The 22,364-nt window shown below is 45.7% G+C and overlaps 1 protein-coding gene across 6 annotated transcripts in view; it reads right to left on the bottom strand.

Annotated features, from left to right (window-relative positions):
- Nucleotides 1–22,364, bottom strand: part of LOC147011802 (zinc finger CCCH domain-containing protein 7A-like) — a 105,849-nt gene that overhangs the window by 4,041 nt on the left and 79,444 nt on the right. For all 6 annotated transcript variants that reach the window (XM_085856989.1, XM_085856985.1, XM_085856986.1 and 3 more), the window contains 4 exons: nt 19,459–19,580; nt 19,217–19,322; nt 18,940–19,048; nt 5,450–5,586 (listed from right to left, as the gene is read on the bottom strand). In XM_085856989.1, the coding sequence (XP_085713115.1) occupies nt 5,450–5,586; nt 18,940–19,048; nt 19,217–19,322; nt 19,459–19,580 (474 nt within the window). The remainder of the gene's footprint in view (nt 1–5,449; nt 5,587–18,939; nt 19,049–19,216; nt 19,323–19,458; nt 19,581–22,364) is intronic.

Here is a 22,364-nt window from a genome sequence, read left to right as displayed (position 1 = left end):
GGTCTCAGAAGAATTACCATGTTGCTATCATACTGTTGAAAAAGTCCCAGCTGATTCGCTAATAAACTTCAATTAGTGGGAAATAAATGAACTGGGATTAATTCTCAAGTTGAAACAAAAGTAAAATTGCAAAAACTGAGAATTAACTCATTTTATTGGCAATTTTTTGTGCCCATTCTAAATTTCCCGAGTAGGGCTTTTACTTCCTTGGTTATCCACCAGAAGAGGTTCTGTCTCTTGAACTTCTCGGCTTCAGCATCAGCCAAGACAACTCCTGAACCGACCACATAGCAAAGCTGGCCTCCAAAGCCAGCTGTAGATTGGGCATCACCCATCCCAAGTCTTTCCTCAGAAAATAAGAATCACTCATAGTCGACAAAGGCTTTGTCTGTAGCTCGATGGAGTTCTGCTCCACTCTTGGCTGCATCAGATGTCTCTCCTGGATTCTGTGGCATCTAAAGTCCTCAAAATTATTGGAATCTCTAACAACGAGGCTGAAGCACAATGTCTGCTGCCCTGACAGCCTGAGATGGCAACTCGAGTCGAAAATTTTGTGACTTGGCCTTAAAGACGAGATTTGACTTGAGACTCGAGCTAGTCGACTTGCTGACAATGACGATGAATGAATGAACACTATATCAACATAAATACATCTCAGTGATGTGTTTGTGACTAATTTTCATTCGATGTCTAATGGGACGTGAATATATTTATAAACAAAAACAGCCGGAGTCACGTGCCAAAGGGAGCACGAACTTGGAAAATAGATCGCGCCGAGCTTACAAAAGGTATTAGTTATACAGCGCCCAAAGTGCCGCTGGTGTCCAAGCCTCCGATCACACGTACATGTGTGGAGTGGAGTAAAAGGAGGTAAATTACAGAGAAAGCAAGTAGAGCTACAGCATCTTTCACTACATGGATTCCACATCCTTGAATTCAGTTGGCATGTCTGCTGTATGGCCTACATATGGAATTGTTTGTGCTGCTGCTCAGTTCATACCCATTTAGCTTTTTCCACGTTCTCTTTTTTTAACCTATGTGTTTTATGGCTCATAATGAAACTAAAACAAGTGCACGCAAATGCACACGCACGCACGCACGCACACAGGCAGCACACAGACACAGAAACACTGGTTTGAGCTTTGAATGAACTGTCGAGACCGAGCATCATTGCATAGCTTGCTGCTACTCTCTGCGTATGCACGTTTCACTTTGTTATTGTTAGCATTGGAGAGATTCCAAGGGTGATATTATTTGCATACAATCATTTGAATCACCAACCTTCCATATTCGGAGTGGAATCACCAAGATTAATGACACACAAAAGACTGAGTCTCGTCACCACTGAGTTTGTTAATGATTGTAACAATTTTGGTCACCAAATGTAACCATTACACCACCGAGTATGGTCAACGAGTTTGAATTAAAGTAATTTAACTTTGTCATTTTTATTTTTTCATGTCATTTATTTTACAGAGGACACATGCCCCAAAAAAATCATCAAGCTCATAGAAACAACCAGCTCATGACTCGTGTAAACTTTTTGAGTATTAAAGGCTTACACGTAAACCAAGGTCTATGATGCCATTATGACGTGACACTTGACTTCAGATTTGCCCTCAAGGACTTGAGACTTGAGATTTACTTGAGAGCTGGCTCTGGTGACTTGTTGACGTCTCTGCTCACAGCACAGGCAGGTTGGTGGTTTCTCTGTTTTCTCCCATCTATTCTCAGACATTGCTCCCTATGCTCTCTCCCTGTCCTCCGATCCTCCCAAGAAACTACAAGATACATTCATTCTTCCAGTAACCCCTCCTGGTTAAACTTCCAACCAGGATAATTACAAACATCGACTCTTATTCCTCTCTTCACCAGGATATGGAACAGCTTTCCACAAACTGTTCTGTCTAATTATTCCCTCCAGGGATCCAAGCAGGCAGTGCACTGCCATCTCTTGGGCCACATCTTGATCCACAATCTGTATTACCCTCAATAGCACTTCCGAAACCAACCCTATTACCTTCTGATTTCAGTGTCCCCATCCCCCCCCTTTCTCTATCACCTTTTCCTTGCATATTATTTTATGGCTTTGCTGGTTGTCCCCAACCCCACTATGCCCTCCTTATTGCTCCCACTATCCCTCTATTAATTTAACCTCGCTATTCCATGAGCCTCACTCTAATAAAAAGAAAAAAGAAAAAAGCTTTCCAGAATGAGTGGATTGGCACCACCTGTAGGCCAGACCACCAATGCTTTCAGTCCAATTTGAAGCCATTGTTTCTGGAATATCACTCAATTTGTACAACATTGCTTATTTTTACATATACGAATGAAACCAATGTTAAACAGTCCCAGCCACTATTGTTATGGCAAAAATTTTTTAAAACACCATCAGCCATCACCCTCCCAAACAAATTCTGAAAAAAGCAGAAATATACGAATTCGCAGTTCTGGCACATATTTGTATGATGATGATATACAATTTCACAATCAGTGGAGTGGAATATACATTTTATTGCCACACCAACATTTTCCTACAATAAAAATAAACAAACAAACAAAATAAATGCATGAAAAAAACTTCAACAAACAGGAATAAATTCCTACATGGGGTAATGTGGGGGGTGTACAAAAAAACATATACATATATATATATATATAAATAAATATATTATATATATACACACACTGGGTGTCTGTGTGTGTGCGTCTGTGTGTGCGCGCCTGTGTGTGCGTCTGTGTGTGTGTCTGTGTGTGCGTGTCTGTGTGCGTGTCTGTGTGCGTGTCTGTGTGCGTGTCTGTGTGCATGTCTGTGTGTCTGTCTCTCTCGCTGTCTCTCTCTGTCTGTCGCTCTCTCACTGTCTCGCTGTCTCTCTCTCACTGTCTCGATGTCTCTCTCTCTCTCACTGTCTCGTTGTCTCTCTCTCACTGTCTCGTTGTCTCTCTCTCACTGTCTCGCTGTCTCTCTCTCACTGTCTCTCTGTCTGTCCCTCTGTCTGTTGCTCTCTCGCCATCTCTCTCTCACTGTTTGTCTGTCTGTCTCTCTGTCTTGCACCCCTCCCTCCCACAGTGTATAGCAATGTTTTGTGAGGTGTTTCTCTCCCCACCTCCACCCCTCTCCCTCTCTCTTCTCCCCTTCCGAGCTTTCCCGTCTTCACCCACTCCTCACTTCCCCTCCCTCCTCTCCCCGCCCCTCCCTTCCCTCCATCCTCTGTCTCCATTTCTCTTTATCACCCCCCTCCCCTTCACATGACCATCAGCGAAGCGATGGGTTGTATTTGCTCGTATCTAATAAACTCTAGCATGGGGAAATGTGAAGAAAACTCATGGTACGATCCAAGAATGGAACTCAGGTCCACTTGCCAACAAGGCAAAAGCCCTACCTCTGAGTATCGATTCATACAGACGGAGACATCATCACTGCAGGTTACAATGGCCAATTTCTTAGATCCCTGCCCAGGCAAGCCCCAAATGTGGAAACCATGAGTGGGAGAACATGAGTTCATATGAGATCCCTTTCTACACCCAACTTATTATTTGGGCAGTGCTGTGCTCGTATCCCAGAAGTTGTGGGTCCAAATGCAAAAGTCATCAGTCAAAAGGAAAAAAAAAAAGTATTAACAATTTAGATTCCAAGTTTCTGAAGCCTGAGCTGTGTCTCAGGAAAATGACCATGGCGCTTATCGGACTGCCAACAATTTTGCTGCTGGATCAATAACAACATTCAGACGGGGTCATCTGTCCTTTCCGACTGGGACTGGTGAACATGTGAATGCAGTTCACATGCTGTGGTCTACTTATAAATGCATCCAGTGCACCATAGGATTGGCATTAAAGTGCTAACTAAGAAGAGCAATGTCACATCCCCCGAAGCCAGGAATTATGGGTCGGGCCTTTTAATTATGTACAATATTCAGCTTTTTGGTGAAAGAGTGCTCAAAAACATTGTTAGAACCAGACATTATTCTGCATGTATTCTAACTGCAAAACCACCTGTGAGGAGCTTGCAAGCTCCCCAGGCCCCTGCCTGGAATTTTGCTTTGCAAGGACGATGTGTGTGGCGACTGAGTAGCTCAAAGAACAAGCTCCTTCATTGTACAATTCATTAAAACTACAGAAAGGCAGAATGAATGAATGAATGTGTGCACCGAGTGTTGGGGAAATCCCGGAGCACTCGATCAAGCACCTCGCATCCGGTGTCTTGAATATCATACTCCAAAGAGTTACTGCTACTATGTCATTTATGACACCTTGCCAATTTACTCTGAAGCCAAAAAAGGTAAATTAACCCAAAGATTAGAAGAAAAAAAAAATTAGAACGGCACTCTTCGACATCACCTGATGCGCCTCCTCATCCACCCACATTATTGCATCATTATACGTATCTACTAGTAGCAAGTTTGGTGAAAATCCCATCACTGGTTAACAAGTTAGCATGGCAACAGGATTTTTACCTAACGGGACCTTTGACCTTTCACCTCTTGACCCCATAATCTAATCAGTTCATCGTTGCGTCATTATACATACTTGTACCAAGTTTGATTTGGATTTCTTTAGCCATTAATTATTAAGTTATCACAGTAATTAAAATCTATCATGGAAGGACGGACAGCCGGACGGAAAAGCCAAAAACATAATGCCTCGGGCGATTTTGTCAGTGAAGGCATAAAAATTGCAAGGTTCTATTGTCAATCGAGTGAAAAATTGCGCACTCTCAGGCCTCATCAATTTCATCAATCAGCTTCTGTATGATTGTCTTCTTCATACTGACTCTACTTTGTGATGCAGTTAACCATGGTACGTGGCTGGTGTTAAATTCAGTTCGGCTAGCTTCCCGGTTTGTCCAGTGTTTTTTTTATTTGTGAATACAGTTTAACATCTATCGGCTATAATTTATTGGTCCTTATGAGTTGAAAGAAGAGCCAGTTGAATAAAGAGGAATATTGCCAGATAGCAAAATTAAGGAGAGGATGATGGAAGATGAATCACCCATAAAGTAATTTTCTTAATACAATATGTCATCTCATGGAAGAGCAAGTTGTGAAGCAAAGGGTTTGATCTCGAGCACCAATGGTAAAGAGCCATGTGTAAGACAAAGCTACAGAGATATGTGTTGAGCAATCTCTGCATCCATGTTACAATACACTTATATAAGGGAAAAGAGACACATCTGCTGCCTAACACCTCCTGCACTTTTCCACTTTCTCAGTAATAATGTGGAGATACTCGCCATTCCTCTCACAATGACGTTCTTGTATCTTAAAAAATACAGAATGGTTTTGCATGGCAGAATAAACAACAGGTTAATGGATAAAAACATCACATCAAATGAGATTTATTTTAAATACATGGACCTTCACTAATCCTGAGAACGACCAGAGTTGGAATTCAGCCAAAAATAAAAACCAGACAGTTCCCATCGAAAAGCAAGACCGTTTCAGCGACACACCTCGGCAAGGTCTGTAGGCATCAAAATGCGCTGCCCGTTGTCTGAAGCACCACTGGGTTGCGAAGGAGGTGGCGCAGGTTGAGAAGACTCGACCTCGCTCTCTTTCCAAAAGTCGTACAGATCGTTCAGTGCCAGAACTGGTCGGAAAAAGCAGGTACAATCATAAAGAAAAAAGAAAAAAAACCAAAAAACAAACAATGAGGTGTGATGACGTCTCGACCATTACACTGATACCGTCACGTGCTGGTCGGGAGCATTGCCTTAAGTCTTCAGTTAAAAAAACAAAAATTGGTTGTGCTTCAAAGTTACGAGGGAGCAAAAAACAGATACACCACACATCTAAATTGGCAGAACAATCTTTATGAGAAATATAACTAAATGTTTGGCATCAATTAGGCCGTTTGTGCAACTGACGCAGTGTCTTGTTGAGGTTTGTCGGGAGAGGATTTGTTCAGTGTGGCGTCGGATTCAGCAAGTAATCATCACTTCATCTGCAGCCTGTGGCTGCTGGTTTCATTAATTCTGGGAGCATGGCTGTGCCACTGATGCAGTACCCTGTTTTCAGTAAGCTGGTAAGCATTTTGCTGACCTCGGAAGGACAGACTGAGTCAACCCACCTGGTGTTATTTAATGACACAAGGGCTCGAACACAAGACCTTAAGGTCTTAAGACAGCTACCTTAATCGTGAAGCAAACACCAGAATTTTTGGATTCAGCAACTGACGATCCCAAATCCATGGGGACTCGTTGCAAATGGGAATTCCAAACGAATGGACAAATAACGGGTCAAAGCAACAATTAAATGCAAAGCATTTTATTCTGACCGTGTGATTAAAAAAAAAAAAGATAAACATTTTTGGCTTATGAACAACAGACTCAAGGCCATGCAACAACACGCATGCAACATTTTTCTAAAGTATCAACAGCAATCAAGCAAACGACTTGCAGATATTCTTCGACTGGTGGTATGTAACAGTCGACCCATGATCACTTACTTAACTGTCTCACCCAAGTACAGTTTTAATGTTTCCTCTTCACTTTTTTCAGCATACACAACAGCAAGACAAATGTACACTTGTGTGTCTGATGCCGCAATGACATTTATAAAAGAAATCCATATGCATTGATAATTGCTTGCAAGGAAGCATACACGTGAAAATGAAAATACATCCACGAGAACATATCGGGCCCAATGCATTTTTGAAATATCATGCTGTATATATCAATTTTGGCCCTATCTCTCAATGGCGAGGAATCACTTTGAATATTAAATAATTCTCGTATCCAGATCCAGATTTGGATAGTCACCAAAATCGAATCAATTTGTCCTCGTCACACACCCAACCTGTTCACCAAGCTTCGTCCGAATTCTGTCACAACTTTTTCAGATATTGTGCTACATATCGTTTTTGGCCCTATTTCTCAATGGTGAAGAATCACTTAAAAAATTTGAGTAGTCACATCCGGATCTTCACCAAAATCTAATCAGTTCGTCCTTGTCACACACCGAATCTGTCCACAAAACTTATCCAAATCCGTCCACAACTTGTTGAGATATCCTGCACACAAACAAGCAAACACAAAAAAAGACAGACAGGGGTGAAAACATAACCTCCTTCCACCTTCGGTGGTGGAGGTAACTAGTACAACAGCACTCGGTAGAGTGCATACCTCCGCCAGGCTGAACAGTTTACGTTTTGTATCTCACTGATCAGCTGGATCTGCATCCAGACCTTAAGCAAAATCTTAGTGGCTTGCATTTGTCACCTAACTACCCAGCAATTCACCTACCCAGCTTTGTCATAACTCGTCCACAACTTTAGGTAATGCAGCACATGGCTGCGGGCAGGGCCGGATTTAGGCATGGGCAAGCTGGGCAGTTGCCCAGGGGCCTCCACAACCAGGGGGCCTCCACATATTCCATGAAAAAAAAATTGTAAGGATAAATGTATTTGTGAGTGCCTGAATGGTAGTTGGTAATTAGTGGAACAGATATAAGATATTCATCTTATCTCATTCTCTATTTTATATAGAAGTTCAGATTCTTTGTTCTTGAAAAATATACTTCATGGATGACTGTAAATATGTCTTGTCACATTTTTAGTATTCTAAGGTAGGGTGGGCCTCCACTACTGAAGGCTGCCCAGGGGCCACCATATGTCGAAATCCGGCCCTGGCTGCGGGTAGCATCGTTTGCTCGGGGCAAGGCTGTGCCACTGATGCAGTGCCGCCTGTAGGTTAGAACAGGAATTTGGGATTTGGCCAAGGTTCTGGTGAAAGCTACACCACCACTAAAGCAATAAAAGCAAACACACTAATGACAGTGTGTTTGCAGCTTAGCAAGAACAAGGTAAACAAGAGTTTGAGGGGTGGCTGCAAAACTGCACGACGTCGACCGATATACCTTTGCCCACATTATTACATCATTTAAATCCTTTCAGCTGTTCTCAGGTATCACATTTTTACTTGACATGACATCTGACCTTTGACCCCAAAATCGAATCAGTTCATCTTTGCATCATTGTACAGACTTCTACCAAATTTCACTTGGATCCCTACAGCTGTTATCGCGGGAAGGAAAACCTATCATAGATGGAAGGACGCACGGACGGACAAGGCAAAAACATAATGCCTCCTGCGACTTTGTAGGCGGAGGCATAAAAATGAACCCATGACATATTGTAATACAAGCACTCGATGATTGTCCACACAGCTTTGCAGCCACAATTATCCTCCTTGGTTTTCTCAACACAATAATCGTCTTCGTACGAATAATGTATTCATATTTATCCCCGGCATTCTGATCGCACAGCCCCTAGGCAGATGTGTGACGACTTCTCCGCTCCGCATTTGCTGTGCATCCGTTCGATAGCTCTATCAGAGATTTTTCCATTCCAGGTTCACCGCCTGATTCACCCAGAAGCCCATTTGCTTTCTCAACCCACAAATTATTTGAGCAGTCTGTCCAAAACACAGTGGCCTGATCTCCCACCCTGTAACCCAACCACTCCACACCCGCAACTCCCCCATCCAGACAAGCAATCTCCACCCTACATTTTGGGTACCCCTTAAACTGTTCATTTAATTTTCCATTTGTGTATTTCATTTGTGTTATTAATTTGATTAATATTCTTCTGTTATATGTAGTTAAGTGAGGTTACAGTTATGTGAGGGTGACCAAAAATGTTCCCTGGGAAGACAGCAACCCCCCATTATAGCATTACACCTATGGGAATATCTTGTCTGCTTAACATAGTTTTGATTAATGCCACACTTTCATGGAATGGATCCATGAAATTTAGTGGAAACTTGCTGTAGTGTACTTTAAATAAACAATTATACAATTTATTTCAGAAAATATCACACTCTGCAAAAAAAATTTCATTTATGCAATTTAATGTCTTAAACAATAGATAAGTTGATTCTGAGTACAAGTCAAGGCCCGGACTTTCGAGGAAAAAAGTATCGACTTGTACACCAAAAATATGGTAATTCCTACATTTCTTGTTCTCATGCTCCCCAAAAGTTCATTATCAACACATTAACCTGGGTTTAGATTTTCCGTGAATTTTGATATCAGCACAAGAGAAAATTAATTGCTTTCTAGTGTGTACCGCATAAGTCCATTTCCCACCGAACCTTTTCCTACTAGAATAGGGTGAGCAGAATAAAGCAAATACAATGGCTTTTCACACTTATTTTCATATATCTTTCATGTACTGTGACAGTTAATCAATAGGATCAGTGTGAGCACCATCGTTCACCTGGAACAACCCCCCCCCCCCCACCAAAAAAAACTGGAGAGTTCACAGAATACCTTACTCACATGGTCTTGAGAAAAAGGACATGGGAAGGGACTTTTGGACTCCTGTTAATTGCACTTCTGAGCATGATCTACATTTCCTATGAGCTGTCATTTTGTCTGAATCTCGATATACCCCAATGCTGAGAGCACGAGCGGCAAATATGATTGGTCAAGATGGTGGAATATTTTGTCCAAGTACTGTACAGCTAAACAGGTTTTTGAAAGTGCCAACACGGCAATGTTCTGCAGTGTTCAAGTATATAATTCAATTGAAATAAAATAAAGATTTTAAAGGTTGAAGAAAACCCCCCCCCCCCCAAAAAAACTATATTTTTTGGAGGTTTACCGTTGCTGATGCACCGTCTTTTACGCCACCTTATTTAACATGTTAAATTAGTTCTTTGTGCCTGTTGTTTGGGTCCTTTATGACGTCGTTTAAAAACAGTAAGTTTCCAATTTGGAATGATTTTCAGTTTTGTTTCACTGTCAGACAGGTGGAAGACAGAGTAAGAAAATTACCTTACTCCTCTGTGTGCTTGGGACAACAATCCGTACGATTTACCAAATTCAGAGCCAAAGTATTGCTAAACTGCAGGTTCCTCTTCCAAGTCGTATTCCATAGTGTTCAAAATATAATATTCAATTGAAATTAAGGAGTTCCTCGATCATAGACTGATGTCTATATTCAACCAGTGAATGAACCAATTGCATAACGCAGGTTTTCACCTCACGCGCAAGATCTAAAAACCTGTTAACATGGAGGTAAAGACTGACAGGACACGCTGTACAGTCTATGGCAGTGTTTCTCAACCGGGGTTCCCCGAAACCCTAGGGTTCCGCAAGAGGTCGCGAGGGGTTCCGCGAGAAACTAATAAATAGGCTAATGCATTTTTTGAGTAGTTTTTGTTTGATTTAATATTTGTAATTTTACTATACACGTACGGCATATTGTTGGAAACTCCTTGGTTATTATAATAGAGGCTTCAACCTCTTATATTATTTACAATTATAACAACCATAGGGAATGTATTTAATGATGTCTATATGGCGCCAGTGTGAAATCGCCCTCACTGGTTAGTGGACATCCTGTACTTACGATATATTATATTATAATATTGTTGCGGATTTGGAAAGCTATCACACTCAACATTCAGGTTCTTTAGCTCAGTTATTTCGGTAAGTACATGTTGCCAGTTAGGGTCCCGACCCTAGTCTAATGGGTAGTTTAATGTTCGTGCGCTGTGAAGTTATTTTAATGGTCAGGTTTTCTTTCCGTTATTTTTTACACCACCGACGTCGCCGCCGACCACACCGCATGCGCCCTCGCCAGCATTCGCTTTCTCCACCTGGCCAAACGCGGGGTTTGCCGCCTGTTTTGGCGAATGGGAGGAATGATGAGGGCGCATGCGCAGAAGGTCGTCCGGTGTGAGAAGGCAGGGTTCGGGGAGGAGCCATGCGGTGGCCCTCGACCAATCGGCGTGCAGCGGGTGGGGTGACCGCGACTCAGCCAATCCGGGCCCGCGACGGGAAAGGGCGGAGTTGCGAGGAGGCGCCGCGCCACTTCGAAGCGGGGGAGATAACAATAGCGCGGTATGTGTGCTGGAGGAGTTCGTTCGTTCTGTACTGCGATCAGCGCGTCGAGGAGTTCGTTCGTTCTGTACTGCGATCGGCGCGTCGAGCAGCGCTGTCTGTACTGGGATCGGCGCATCAAAGAGTTCGTTTTGTACTGGGATCGGCGTGTCGAGGAGTTCATTCTGTATTGTAATCGGCGCGTCGAGGAGTTCGTTCGTTCTGTACCGCGATCGGCGCGTCGAGGAGTTCGTTCTGTACTGCGATCGGCACGTCAAGGAGTTCGTTTGTTCTGTACTGGGATCGGCGCGTCGAAGAGTTCGTTCCGTACTGGGATCGGCGCGTCGAGGAGCGTGGTCTGTGCGCGCTGAGGTACACACATCTCGGTACATGACATTTGCTGGTTATCTGGTTGATCGTCGTTTTCGTCATCGGGGAGGTCTGGAGCCTTCTCGTCTTGGTGATCGCCATCGTGGTCATCGTCGAGGACAGGTTCAAGATAGAACCTGGCTTTCAGCTCGCCTGTCCCTCCAAGCTGAAAGTCATATTAAAGGCAATAGCCACCATTTCTGTCTGGATGTGGGTGTGTCTATTTGTGGCGCCCGTCTAGTAAGTACTGAATTGTTTAACTGCCTTCGCTGTATATACTTGCATTCCTTAAATTCGGTTTAAATCTGCTCTTATGTGCTTCCCTCATTCCCCTCATTATTGTGAATAAAGCCCCAATTGTTAAATGTACTCAGCTCGTCGTGTCATTTCTGCATTGACTGAGCATGTCGTGCGTGTAAAGGATTAGCTCACCGTTGGGCCAGCCAGATAATCAGATAATCAGATAATCGGGCCGGCGGAATTCGGCGATACCACCGCTCGGCTGCGCACACGAAACGGGCCCGCTTCAGCAGCTCGCTTCCGTACGAGTTCCGCCGAGGGTGAAGTACCCGGGTAGCTGGATCACGTGGGTACTTAAGTAAGTTGAAGTTAGCAATTAACCGTACCCAACGTGATCTTCCCATTGGCGTATTTCGGTCCAAAATAACCAGGACCCGTCGATCCGGAATTCCGGGCGATTGAGCCGAGACGGCCCCACTGCTTCATCGAGGGTCGTGCTCGTGACGGTCGACGTCGGCGGGAAACTACAACACTGGTGTTCAGGAGCGGAATTCAAACTCATCTGCCTCCACAAGAAATTCACGGAACTGGATCAAGGGTGTGCGAAGCAACCCTCCGGGTCCATTAAATTACAAACATTAAAATTTATTCCCGATACGCAAAATGTCCAGCCAAGGCGAGCAGGAGCAGGAGGGTATAGATTTAGAAGTAGTCATGCGCCTCTTAACGACGTTCCGGGCAACGACGGATCGCATATACGACGGGTCTGCCAGCTCTAACAAAAAAAAAAAAAAAATGCAGCTGAAAAATTCCTATCGCCGAGTGATGTAGCCTCGTATAAAAATAGCACATACAATTATGTACACTCTACAGAACATAATACCTCATAATGATAATAAAGGTCAGTGTGGCCCTGTTATAATGCGATCGTTGAGGTCCATAAAATGTTATCGCGAAAAAAGCAGGGTCGTGCTAAATCGGGATTCAAGGAAATCGGCTTTCAAACTGAACCAATGTTTGCACGTTTACCTTCTGGAAAGTAGATTACCTTTGAATTGAAGAATTCTGCAAATAAATCGTTGTTGTTCGTCAATTAAAGCAAATTTATTTTTAGTGAAGCTTTTTATGTTGTTAAAACAATCGCACTGTTCCGAAAATATATATCACAATTGACAGGTGCTCATTTATTTAAAAATTATAACATCGATGCAATGATTACGTATTTATAAAATCCAAACGCTAATTATTCACCTTTCTATAATCGATGCAAGAGGAGGTTGTAAGCTGCTGCTAACCACACTGATGGTCGTCATGAACTGCACAAAGGTAAATCTAACGTGTATTCTGTCTCTTTGATGTGTGTTACAATTGCCAACAGTATTCAGTACAGTAACATGCTGTACAGGTTTGTATCCGAGGAGCAATAGGCTACACCATATAGCTTATGTGTCTATGTTTGTGTAAGTACGATGTTCGAAAACGATGTTCGAACACAGAAATGAAAAAAAAAATGATGTTCGCACAACGACGACGTCGCTTAACGACGTGTTTCTCATAATGTAACCCCGTCGTTAAGTGGCGCATGACTGTAGTAGAATCTATGGCCCAGGATGAAGGCACCGCTATGCAGGTAGACCATTCCCCACAACTGAACACAGAGTCCGTAATGGGTGCGGCGGCGGGGGCAGCGGCACGAGAACACCCCCAACAACAAGCGCCCCTCCCTGTCCCCAGCGAAACCGCACACCATAATGACGGATCGGCTCCGCTGAGTTCGTTTGACATGAACCGGTTGGGGGAGATGTTGATGGAAATGATGACGGAGAAGATGCAGAAATGGAGGGAAGACATACGGGCATGGGGAGAGGAAACGCGGACCGCGGGAGAGAAAATGGCGACACCACGTGGCAGTACGATCGAACCAACGAGAGGGAGTGCAACGGCTGTCCAGCCCGCGATAAAGACGGGCGAGGTCACGACGAGGGACGCCGTCACCACGTGTCGGGTGAGACACGAGGAGGCAAAGGAAACAAAAGAGGTGAGGGAACCCAGGAATTTGAAATAAAAATGGAGACGGCAGAAATAAAATGTACAGAAATGCAGGAGGTAGAGGAAATCATAATAGAGATGACGGGAGAAACTAATAAATACGAGGAGACGACGCAGGAATTAAAGGAAATAACAGAGAAACGAACAACAAAGACAACGGAAATAAAAACAGAGACACGGGAGATAGAGGGTGAATTGGACGGGGTGAAAGACGAGCACACACAGGTAGAGATAGTGGAGGACAATGGGGGTGAGCTGGCCGAATGTGTCGTGACCTGTTGCGATCAGTAGGATAGCCTCCTCCAGGAACGAGGGGAGGGAATAAGCCCCCTTGAAGCGGATCACGACCAGGTGCGTTCGGTCGTACCGTGCGAGGTTCGGGGGGTGAGTGCTGTGAACGGGAACATGTGGAGCTTGGGGGGTATGGAGACCCCAGGAGCGCTTGTGGTGGCGCGATTCCCCAGCATGAATGTCCCGGTGTGTGTGCTTACGGAAAGTGTCGAAATGCGTGTTGAAACGCGCGCAGAGCGCAAGTAAAATGGCATGCATGCAGGAAACTGAAATGCAGACGGTTTCAGACAGAAGATGGGAATGGCGAGCCGAATGGGCCGCTTATAGCTATTTTGAGAACCACGCCGGGCTCACGGGACGTGGCGAACGAGGCCTGTTCGGCATTGAGAGAGCGGCCCTCGCGCGCACGCCATCGCGGAGGGATTCCGGTGCGGGAACGTCCCGCGTATCGGAAAAGACCGTCGCGCGGACGGTTAAAATGGAGGCGAGGGTTACATGGATTCGGAACACGCGGATTCCCACGTGGGCGCGTGTTCGGGCCATCACGTGCTGCATACCGCGTGTTCTGTTCGCGGAGCGCGTGGAGCGGGTTTCCGGGACGTTACGCGCGCGCCAGCTGCAGGCTCGGTGCGCGAGTGACGTCATCGGCGGGAATCTCGCGGCATGAATGCCGGACAAACAGCGCACGTCCCGCGTGGGGAATCCCCCGCGAGCGAGCGCTGAGTGGAATTGGTGGAGTGACGTCATTGCCGCACGAATCGGCCCTTGGAAGGGACGTCCGTATCGCCCGTAAGGACGAATGGGCATGCCGTAAACCACCACCATGGAGGTGCAGAGAAGGGGGAAAAGCCTCGCTTCCAGTACACGAGCCCGGGCAAGGGGTGGGAGACCCCCTTGCTTTAGGGCGCAGGAAGACAACTAGTTAGGGGGATGGGTTAGAGTTAGTTAGACCGGCTTCATGGGGACGTGAGTTGTTCCTCATGAAGCCCGTGGAATGGATTAGTTAGAGGGATTTCAGTTTAGATTTAGAATGGAAAATGATTTTTGGAGACACTGACAGAATTGAATGTGTGGTGGGGACGTAGCTTAGCTACGTCGAGTAAAAGGATGTGCTATAGTTTAAGGGATGACGAGGCAGCACGAGTTAGTTGAGGGATCTAGTGAGAAGAATGGCAGTGTTCAGTGATGCGAGCGATGATATGTGTTGAAAAGTGAAAAATGTACTTGACGGGTGAGTGAGGGCCAGCGGGCCTGTGTGAATGGAGCGAATGTGGTATGCATGGTGCGATGAGTGAGTGGGGGGGGGGGAGGAGTGATTCCCACTCAATGGACTCTGGGGTCAGAGTAATGTTAGTTAGTGGGTTAGCCAAATTGACAAAATGGAAGTCGTTTTGTTGTTGGTGCGAGTGTAGGCAACCCGTTTGGAGGGGTGCAGGAGTCCTGTTAACGGGCTGGGAGCATGGCTGCGAATGATGAGTATTGCTTAGTGGGCACCCCGAGCACCGGACTAGTCGGCCGCGGTAGGCCAAGGGCCAAAGAGGGGCCAGGAGAGCGTAGTGGGCACGGGTGGGCCCGCATGAAGTGGGACCCGTAGCGCCAATGGCCGCGTGGGCATTGTCGTGGGCACGGGCACCCCGGGAAAAGGGGCCCGTGGCGCCAGCCTGCCACGTGAGCGTCGAGGGGGAGTAGCCAGGGAGGGCACTACCCAGATCATAGGGAGCTGGTAGGCTCGGAGACAGTCTCAGGGCCCGGGGGTGCCATGGTTGGAGAATCGGCAGAGGGTAGTTCCTGCCAAGTGAGCCACGTGGCCCAGCCACGAAACCGTGCAAGGGCACGAAGGAAAATTAGAGGGCAAGGCCCAAATTTGTAAGGACACCAACACAGGCGACGGGAATCTTGGTTGGTAGAACCAATAGTTTAAGCGACAGGCACTTTTGAAAAGCCCCGGGGTAGTTTAAGGTTAATAAATGTTAGGGTAGATAGGAAAATGTACCCCTCCGCACCATCCATCCCTTTGCTCTCGGTAGGCCACTGGACCCACCTTGGGTAAGATCGCTGAGATCTGAGGAGGCCATTCTGAGGCTTTATTGGGCCTCGAGACAGGACACTAGCCTCTCCCTTATTCCCCTCCAGGAAGGGAATGCAGGGGTTGGGAGTAGGCTAGGATGACATGATAGGTTAGCCGGACAAAGACGATAAAGGGGGTTAGGGAGATAAAATTATAGAAGGAAATAATAATAAAAAATTTTTAAAAAATAAAAAGGGGCTAAAATTGGTTGTATTGTTGCAAACTAAGGGGGTGGGTATGAACAGAAACAGGCAAAGGCGAAAGGTTGGGGGGAGACAGTAGGGTAGGACCGAGCCCGCCTTCAGAGCGGACGGTACCACCGCACTCCCTCCACAAACCTCAAGAACGAGACCAGAGGCCGGCCAGCTTCACATGCCGGCCTGTTTGTGCCACAGCGGCTTGTTCCGGCCTTGCCTCGCCATGCCTTGTCTGCCTGTCTCTGCCATAACCCCATGCCTGCTACCCTTGTTTGCATTTGCCCCTGTGTCATCCATCACCATGTGCGCCAGGTCCAGTGTGTTTTGCAAAGACTGCCCTGCAGGCAGCTCCACCACGGGGACTGCATTGAGCAGCCCGTCCACCGTGTTTTGCATCATCCATCCAGTTCACTTCAGGGAGGAGCCTGGGACTGCATTGGGCAGCCGGCGACCTCCCTGTGCTTGTGTTCACTGTTCAACTGCATTATGTCATGAGCCAGAGACTGCATTTGGGCAGCCTGGCTCTCTGCTTCAAAAATGGCCTGTGGGATGGTGCATATCCGCCGGGTTGGGGTGAGTTGCCTTCAGCAGCTGAAGAAACACACAAAAAGAAGGAAGAACGTACCAGAAAGGGGCCGTTTTGAACACGGCCCTGAAGACGTCTTGCCTTCTAGCTGCTGAGCACTCACCCACCTGAATAACTGTTGACATTTGCTATGCGTTATTTCCCACAGAGTCCATCAGTCCTGGGCCATGGTAAGTGTAAAAATAATAAGTTAAGGTGAATATTGTGTAAATATGTGAACCCCCGCCTGCATGTCCATCTTAGCGCCGACAATGTAGTTAAGTCGTCTGAATGAGTTGTCCAGTTAGTTCCGCAGCGCAGTGGGTTATTTATTTTTGGGACATGTATACACAAAATGTCACTCTCAGGGATCTGAAGATAAAATGTATTAGGGGAAAACTTACACATGCTGGTCACACGCAAATTTGACGACTTGGGACGAGTCTGTAAAAAGGGGAGGGGGTAGTGTTGCGGATTTGGAAAGCTATCGGACTCAACATTCAGGTCCTTTAGCTCAGTTATTTCGGTAAGTACATGTTGCCAGTTAGCGTCCTGACCCTAGTCTAATGGGAAATTTAATGTTCCTGCGCTGTGAAGTTGTTTTAATAGTCAGGTTTTCTTTCCGTTATTTTTTTACACCACCGACTGCACCGCCGACGTCGCCACCGACCACATCACAAGCGCCCTCGCCAGCATTCGCTTTCTCCACCTGGCCAATCACGGGGTTTGCTGCCCGTTTTGGCGAATGGGAGGAATGAGGAGGGCGCATGCGCAGAAGGTCGTCCAGTGTGGAGAAGGCAGGGTACAGGGAGGAGCCACGTGGTGGCCCTCAACCAATCGGCATGCAGCGGGTGGGGTGACCGCGACTCAGCCAATCCAGGCCCGCGATGGAAGAGGGCGGAGTTGCGAGGAGGCGCCCCCCCCCGCCCCTACGAAGCGGGGAAGAGAACAATAGCGCGGTCTGTGCGTTGGAGGAGTTCGTTCGTTCTCTACTGCGATCGGCGCGTCGAGGAGTTCGTACTGTACTGTGATCGGCGCGTCGAGGAGTTAGTTCGTTCTGTACTGCGATCAGCGCATTGAGGAGCGCGGTCTGTACTGGGATCGGCACGTCGAAGAATTCGTTCTGTACTGGGATTGGCGCGTCGAGGAGCGCAGTCTGCGCGCGCTGAGGGACATCACATCTCGGTACATGACATTTGCTGGTCGTCTGGTTGATCGTCGTTTTCGTCGTCGGGGAGGTCTGGAGCCTTCTCGTCTTGGTGATCGCCATCATGGTCATCGTCGACGACAGGTCCAAGATAGACCCTGGCTTGCAGCTCGCCTGTCCCTCTGAGCTGAAAGTCATATTAAAGGCAATAGCCACCATTTCTGTCTGGGTGTGCGTGTGTCTGTTTGTGGCGCCCGTCTAGTAAGTAGTGAATTGTTTAAGTGCCTTCGCTGTATATACTTGCATTCCTTAAATTCAGTTTAAATCTGCTCTTGTGTGCTTCCCTCATTCCCCCCATTATTGTGAATAAAACCCTAATTGTTAAATGTACTCAGCTTGTCGTGTCATTTCTGCATTGACTGAGCATGTCGTGCGTGTAAAGGATTAGCTGGCTGTTGGGCCACGGTAACTAGATAATCGGGCCGGCGGAATTCGGCGATACCACCGCTCGGCTACGCACACGGAACGGGCCCCCTTCGGCGACTCGCTTCCGTACGAGTTCCGCTGAGGGTGAAGTACCCCGGTAGGTGGATCACGTGGGTACTTAGGTAAGTTGAAGTTGGCAATTAACCCGACCCCACGAGATCTCCCCATTGGCGTATTTCGGTCCAAAATAACCAGGACCCGTCGATCCGGACTTATCCGAGCCGGCGATCTGTAATTCCGGGCGATCGAGCCGAGACGGCCCCACTGCTTCATCGAGGGTCGTGCTCGTGACGGTCGATGCCGGCGGGAAACCACAACAATATATTATATTTACCACATGAACTACGATAAAAATATAAAAGGGCTAGATATTAATAATGGTACATAATAATTTTTATGCAGGGGTTCCCTGAGGCATGAAAACTATTTCAAGGGTTCCACAAGGGTAAAAAGGTTGAGAAACGCTGGTCTATGGCATGCCATTCAATAGTTCAGAACCCAAAATGGCAGCTAATTAAGGTATCACGTGACCTGGCAACTGCACAGCACCTCAATTGTTGATCAATGAATCGGGCAGATTACTCCAAAAGGTTTCGATAAAAATATGAAGATTTTGGTCGGTAAATCACGAGCTAAAAATCGCTCCACCAGCACAATTATGCCAGTGAAAATGTGATTACATTTTATACACTACATTTACTCACTTTCCATGTCTTTCATGAACATCCAAATTTTCCTCTCCTCCTCGGTGTGTGCGAAATTGCAGTTTGCACCGAACGTACATTTCTGGCCTCCTGCAATCCTGGTGCACATCTGTAATCAGGAGAGAATTCAGCCAGGGAGGACTTTGTCAATTGCAAGAGAAGTATAATAAGAAACTATGCAGCCAAGCACCACTTTAGAGCAACAATGAATTTTTATCCCAGCTAGAGATGCAGCTAAAACCACTTGAGCAGGGAAGGAGAAAATATGAAAGCATACTTCATAGAAATTAGGCACAGTCTTGATGTTAGGCACAGGACGGATGCTCTTCCAACTTCGACGTTCGCGAGACATCGCCAAGACCACGCATTGTTCACGGTTCCAACTGCAAAACAAGCGAGCAAAGTGAAATATCGTGGCTTTTGCTTCATGGATACACCACATTCTGGCCAGTTGAACATCTCTGATCTTTGACTTTGCTGAGTACAAAAGCCAGTGAAAAGAGAGATGGTTCTACAAACCTGTGCTGTGCTTTGGAATCACAGTATTTGGGGTTCTTGTGTTGCTCGATGACTTTGCCACTTTTCCAGCATTGGTTGCAGACCAGCTTGAGCTTGAGCTGAAGCTTGATGCTCTTGCTGGCCTGCAAGCATATGTACAGTGCATCATTTGACTGTAAGATGGTGGGGCTTTTTTCGGAAAGGGAGGTTTACAGCAAGAATATTTGAGCAAGTTGTCTCTTAACAGAGATTTCTACATCCATTACACATGATGTGAATGAAACAAACTGGACAACCATCAAACTGGACTAGCTGTAACCAAAAAAAAATCCACTTTCTGGTGTCAGGAAGATCCAATATAACAAATAACATTAGTTGCTTATAAAACAACGCGCGCGCGCGCGCACGCACGCGCACGCGCGCACGCACACGCACACGCACGCGCGCACGCACACGCACACGCACACGCACACGCACACGCACACGCACACGCACACGCACACGCACACACACACACACACACACACACACACACACACACACACACCTATTATTAAACAACTAAAAGGCAATGTGTGTGTGTATTCTCCATAACTCCAAAACTATAAAACCTAGCAGCCTGAAACTTTGCATGCACACAAAGAAAACTCCAAGGAAGTGCAAGAGTGAAAATTGGATGTTTGGGTTACTTAAAACACCCCTTTTGAAGATAATTAATGACCTTATTTAATTACATCCTTCATCAGGCGATCCTTAGCCACCTCGCTGTCTGGGACCTTAAGATGTTTCCTGGGTAACCTCGCTGGGGTCTGAAACCGCCATGTTTTTTGGCCTGCTCAACCTCACCTCACCTTGACTTGGAACAGGCCGCAACGATTTCTTTACGATGAGTATATTTTTCACTTTCCTCACTCACATCGAATGCCTGTTCATCTCGGCAACTAATCGTTGTGTAAATTACATTTGAAAGTACAAAAGTTTTCAAATTAGGAGCTTGGAGAGATTTCATGCATTATGAGATGATTTTCCACAATTTACTTTCATGAACTAATTAAAGTATATCATCGAAATATTATTTTGGTTTTGAGGATCGGATGTCGTCCGGATGAAATAAGTGTCAAAATCTGTTGTGAAATGTGATAAATTTAAAGAAATAACGAGTCTTGTAATAAGCCGATATACCTATTTACTTTAAGCAAGCAGGGCTATGTTCCCTCCTCCTCCATAGATACACAAGAAAATGTGAAATTTCCAAAGCATTAAACTTATCTTTTTCTAATGTTTGGCAAATTATATTGAGTAAAAGAAATAAAACTTTAGGAATGCAACAAAATTAACCATCTTCATCGAGCTGGATAATTTAATGCATTTACTGCAAGACCTCGCACCCTGTCTCCCCAGAGGGACTGCCTGTCCATAGCGTCTGCCAGATCTGTGTCTATATTTTCGAAGGTTTCACGAGGTGCTCTTCAGGGAATCAAACCAAATCTGGGGAAAAAACAGACGTTCTAAAGAAAAACAAAACAAAACATTTGCGCAGACCTTGAACCGATGCACCACGTCATACGTGCAGACGAGTAGGCAAAATGGCAGACTTTCTGCAGTTTATTTCACGGGCGATTGAACTTTGCGATATTTCCAGGGTTGTTCTACATTAAGCAGCAACTCTTTTGTGGATAGTCATTTTTTGAATTAATTCATTTTATTACATTAACTGCTGCGTGCGTGGTGAAGACAGGCTTTAAAGTTAAAGATATCCTTTATGGCCATCGACAGCCTGGCCAACCGTTCCTTATCAACCATTTAAATGGAGTGCTTGCATGAGTGCTTAAGCCACTTGCCGAGCGCCTATTGTTCACAGCGGTACATAATTCTGAGTGAAACGTTCACTCTGCAGATGCTTTTGCCACGTCATTCAAAGCGAGTGGTTCGTGCTCAGTCACCCTGAGCGAGTGGTTCGTGTTCAGTCACCCTGAGTGAGTGGTTCGTGTAATAACACCCAATTTCCGAGTCGTTTGCAGAATAATGTTTTCTCAATTACTGAGCCAAATTTTTTTTCCCACCTGTTTATCTATACTGTACTAATAAACATGTGTGTGTGTGTGTGTGTGTGTGTGTGCATATGTGTGTGTGTGTGTGTGTGTGTGTGTGTGTGTGTGTGCATATGTGTGTGTGTGTGTGTCGATTGCTGTCTACAAATGCAGGTTGCAGAATGTGTAATCGAGTCCTCCAAGGGTGGGCTGACAGCATCTACCTTCATTTCAGTAAGGGGTCACGATTCACAGACCAAGCTGTGAAGTTTTCTCTTCTCAAAGTTTTGTGCTGAGGGCTCTCTTCAGGATCGTCGCTGAGCCCTGAACAGCTTCCAACTGTAGTTCGTTTGTGATAATATTCCCAGGGATGGTTTTTAGCTCACCTGTAAAGTAGTTCTGGGGAGCTGAGGTGATGGCGCATTGTCCGTCTGTTTGTCCATCCGTCCACAAATAATTGCAACTTCTGAGAAACTACACAAACGATTGACCACAACCTTCATCACCAGTGATGGGATTAAAACAGAAAATTACCCCCGTGCGGGAGTGACGGTCATCTCTATGAGAAATAATACCACAAGTTCTCAATGTTCAGTTATGACCGAAGACTACTGCGCAGTTCTACTGCGCAGCTCCACTGCGCAGCTCTACTGCGCAGCTTCAATGCGCAGCTCGAACTGTGCAGTTTGGTTAAAGATGACTCGGCATTTTGGCGCACGTGCACGAAATTATATTTTGAAAATAAATGCCGACGTTTACATTTCGGGTTTTGAAACTTTTGCACCTTCGGCGGAAAATGTATAAATATATAATATACAAGGTCAGCTGCTATGTAATGACCCCCTTCACTAACTTTTACCATGCCCAGTAGAGAATATATAGCCTCTTGAAGGTAGG

This window comes from Eptatretus burgeri, chromosome 15 (genome assembly GCF_056783735.1).
Source record: "Eptatretus burgeri isolate ZD-2024b chromosome 15, Ebu_testis_v1, whole genome shotgun sequence".
In the NCBI taxonomy this organism is placed as follows: domain Eukaryota; kingdom Metazoa; phylum Chordata; class Myxini; order Myxiniformes; family Myxinidae; genus Eptatretus; species Eptatretus burgeri.
This window is presented reverse-complemented; position numbering and strand designations above follow the sequence as displayed.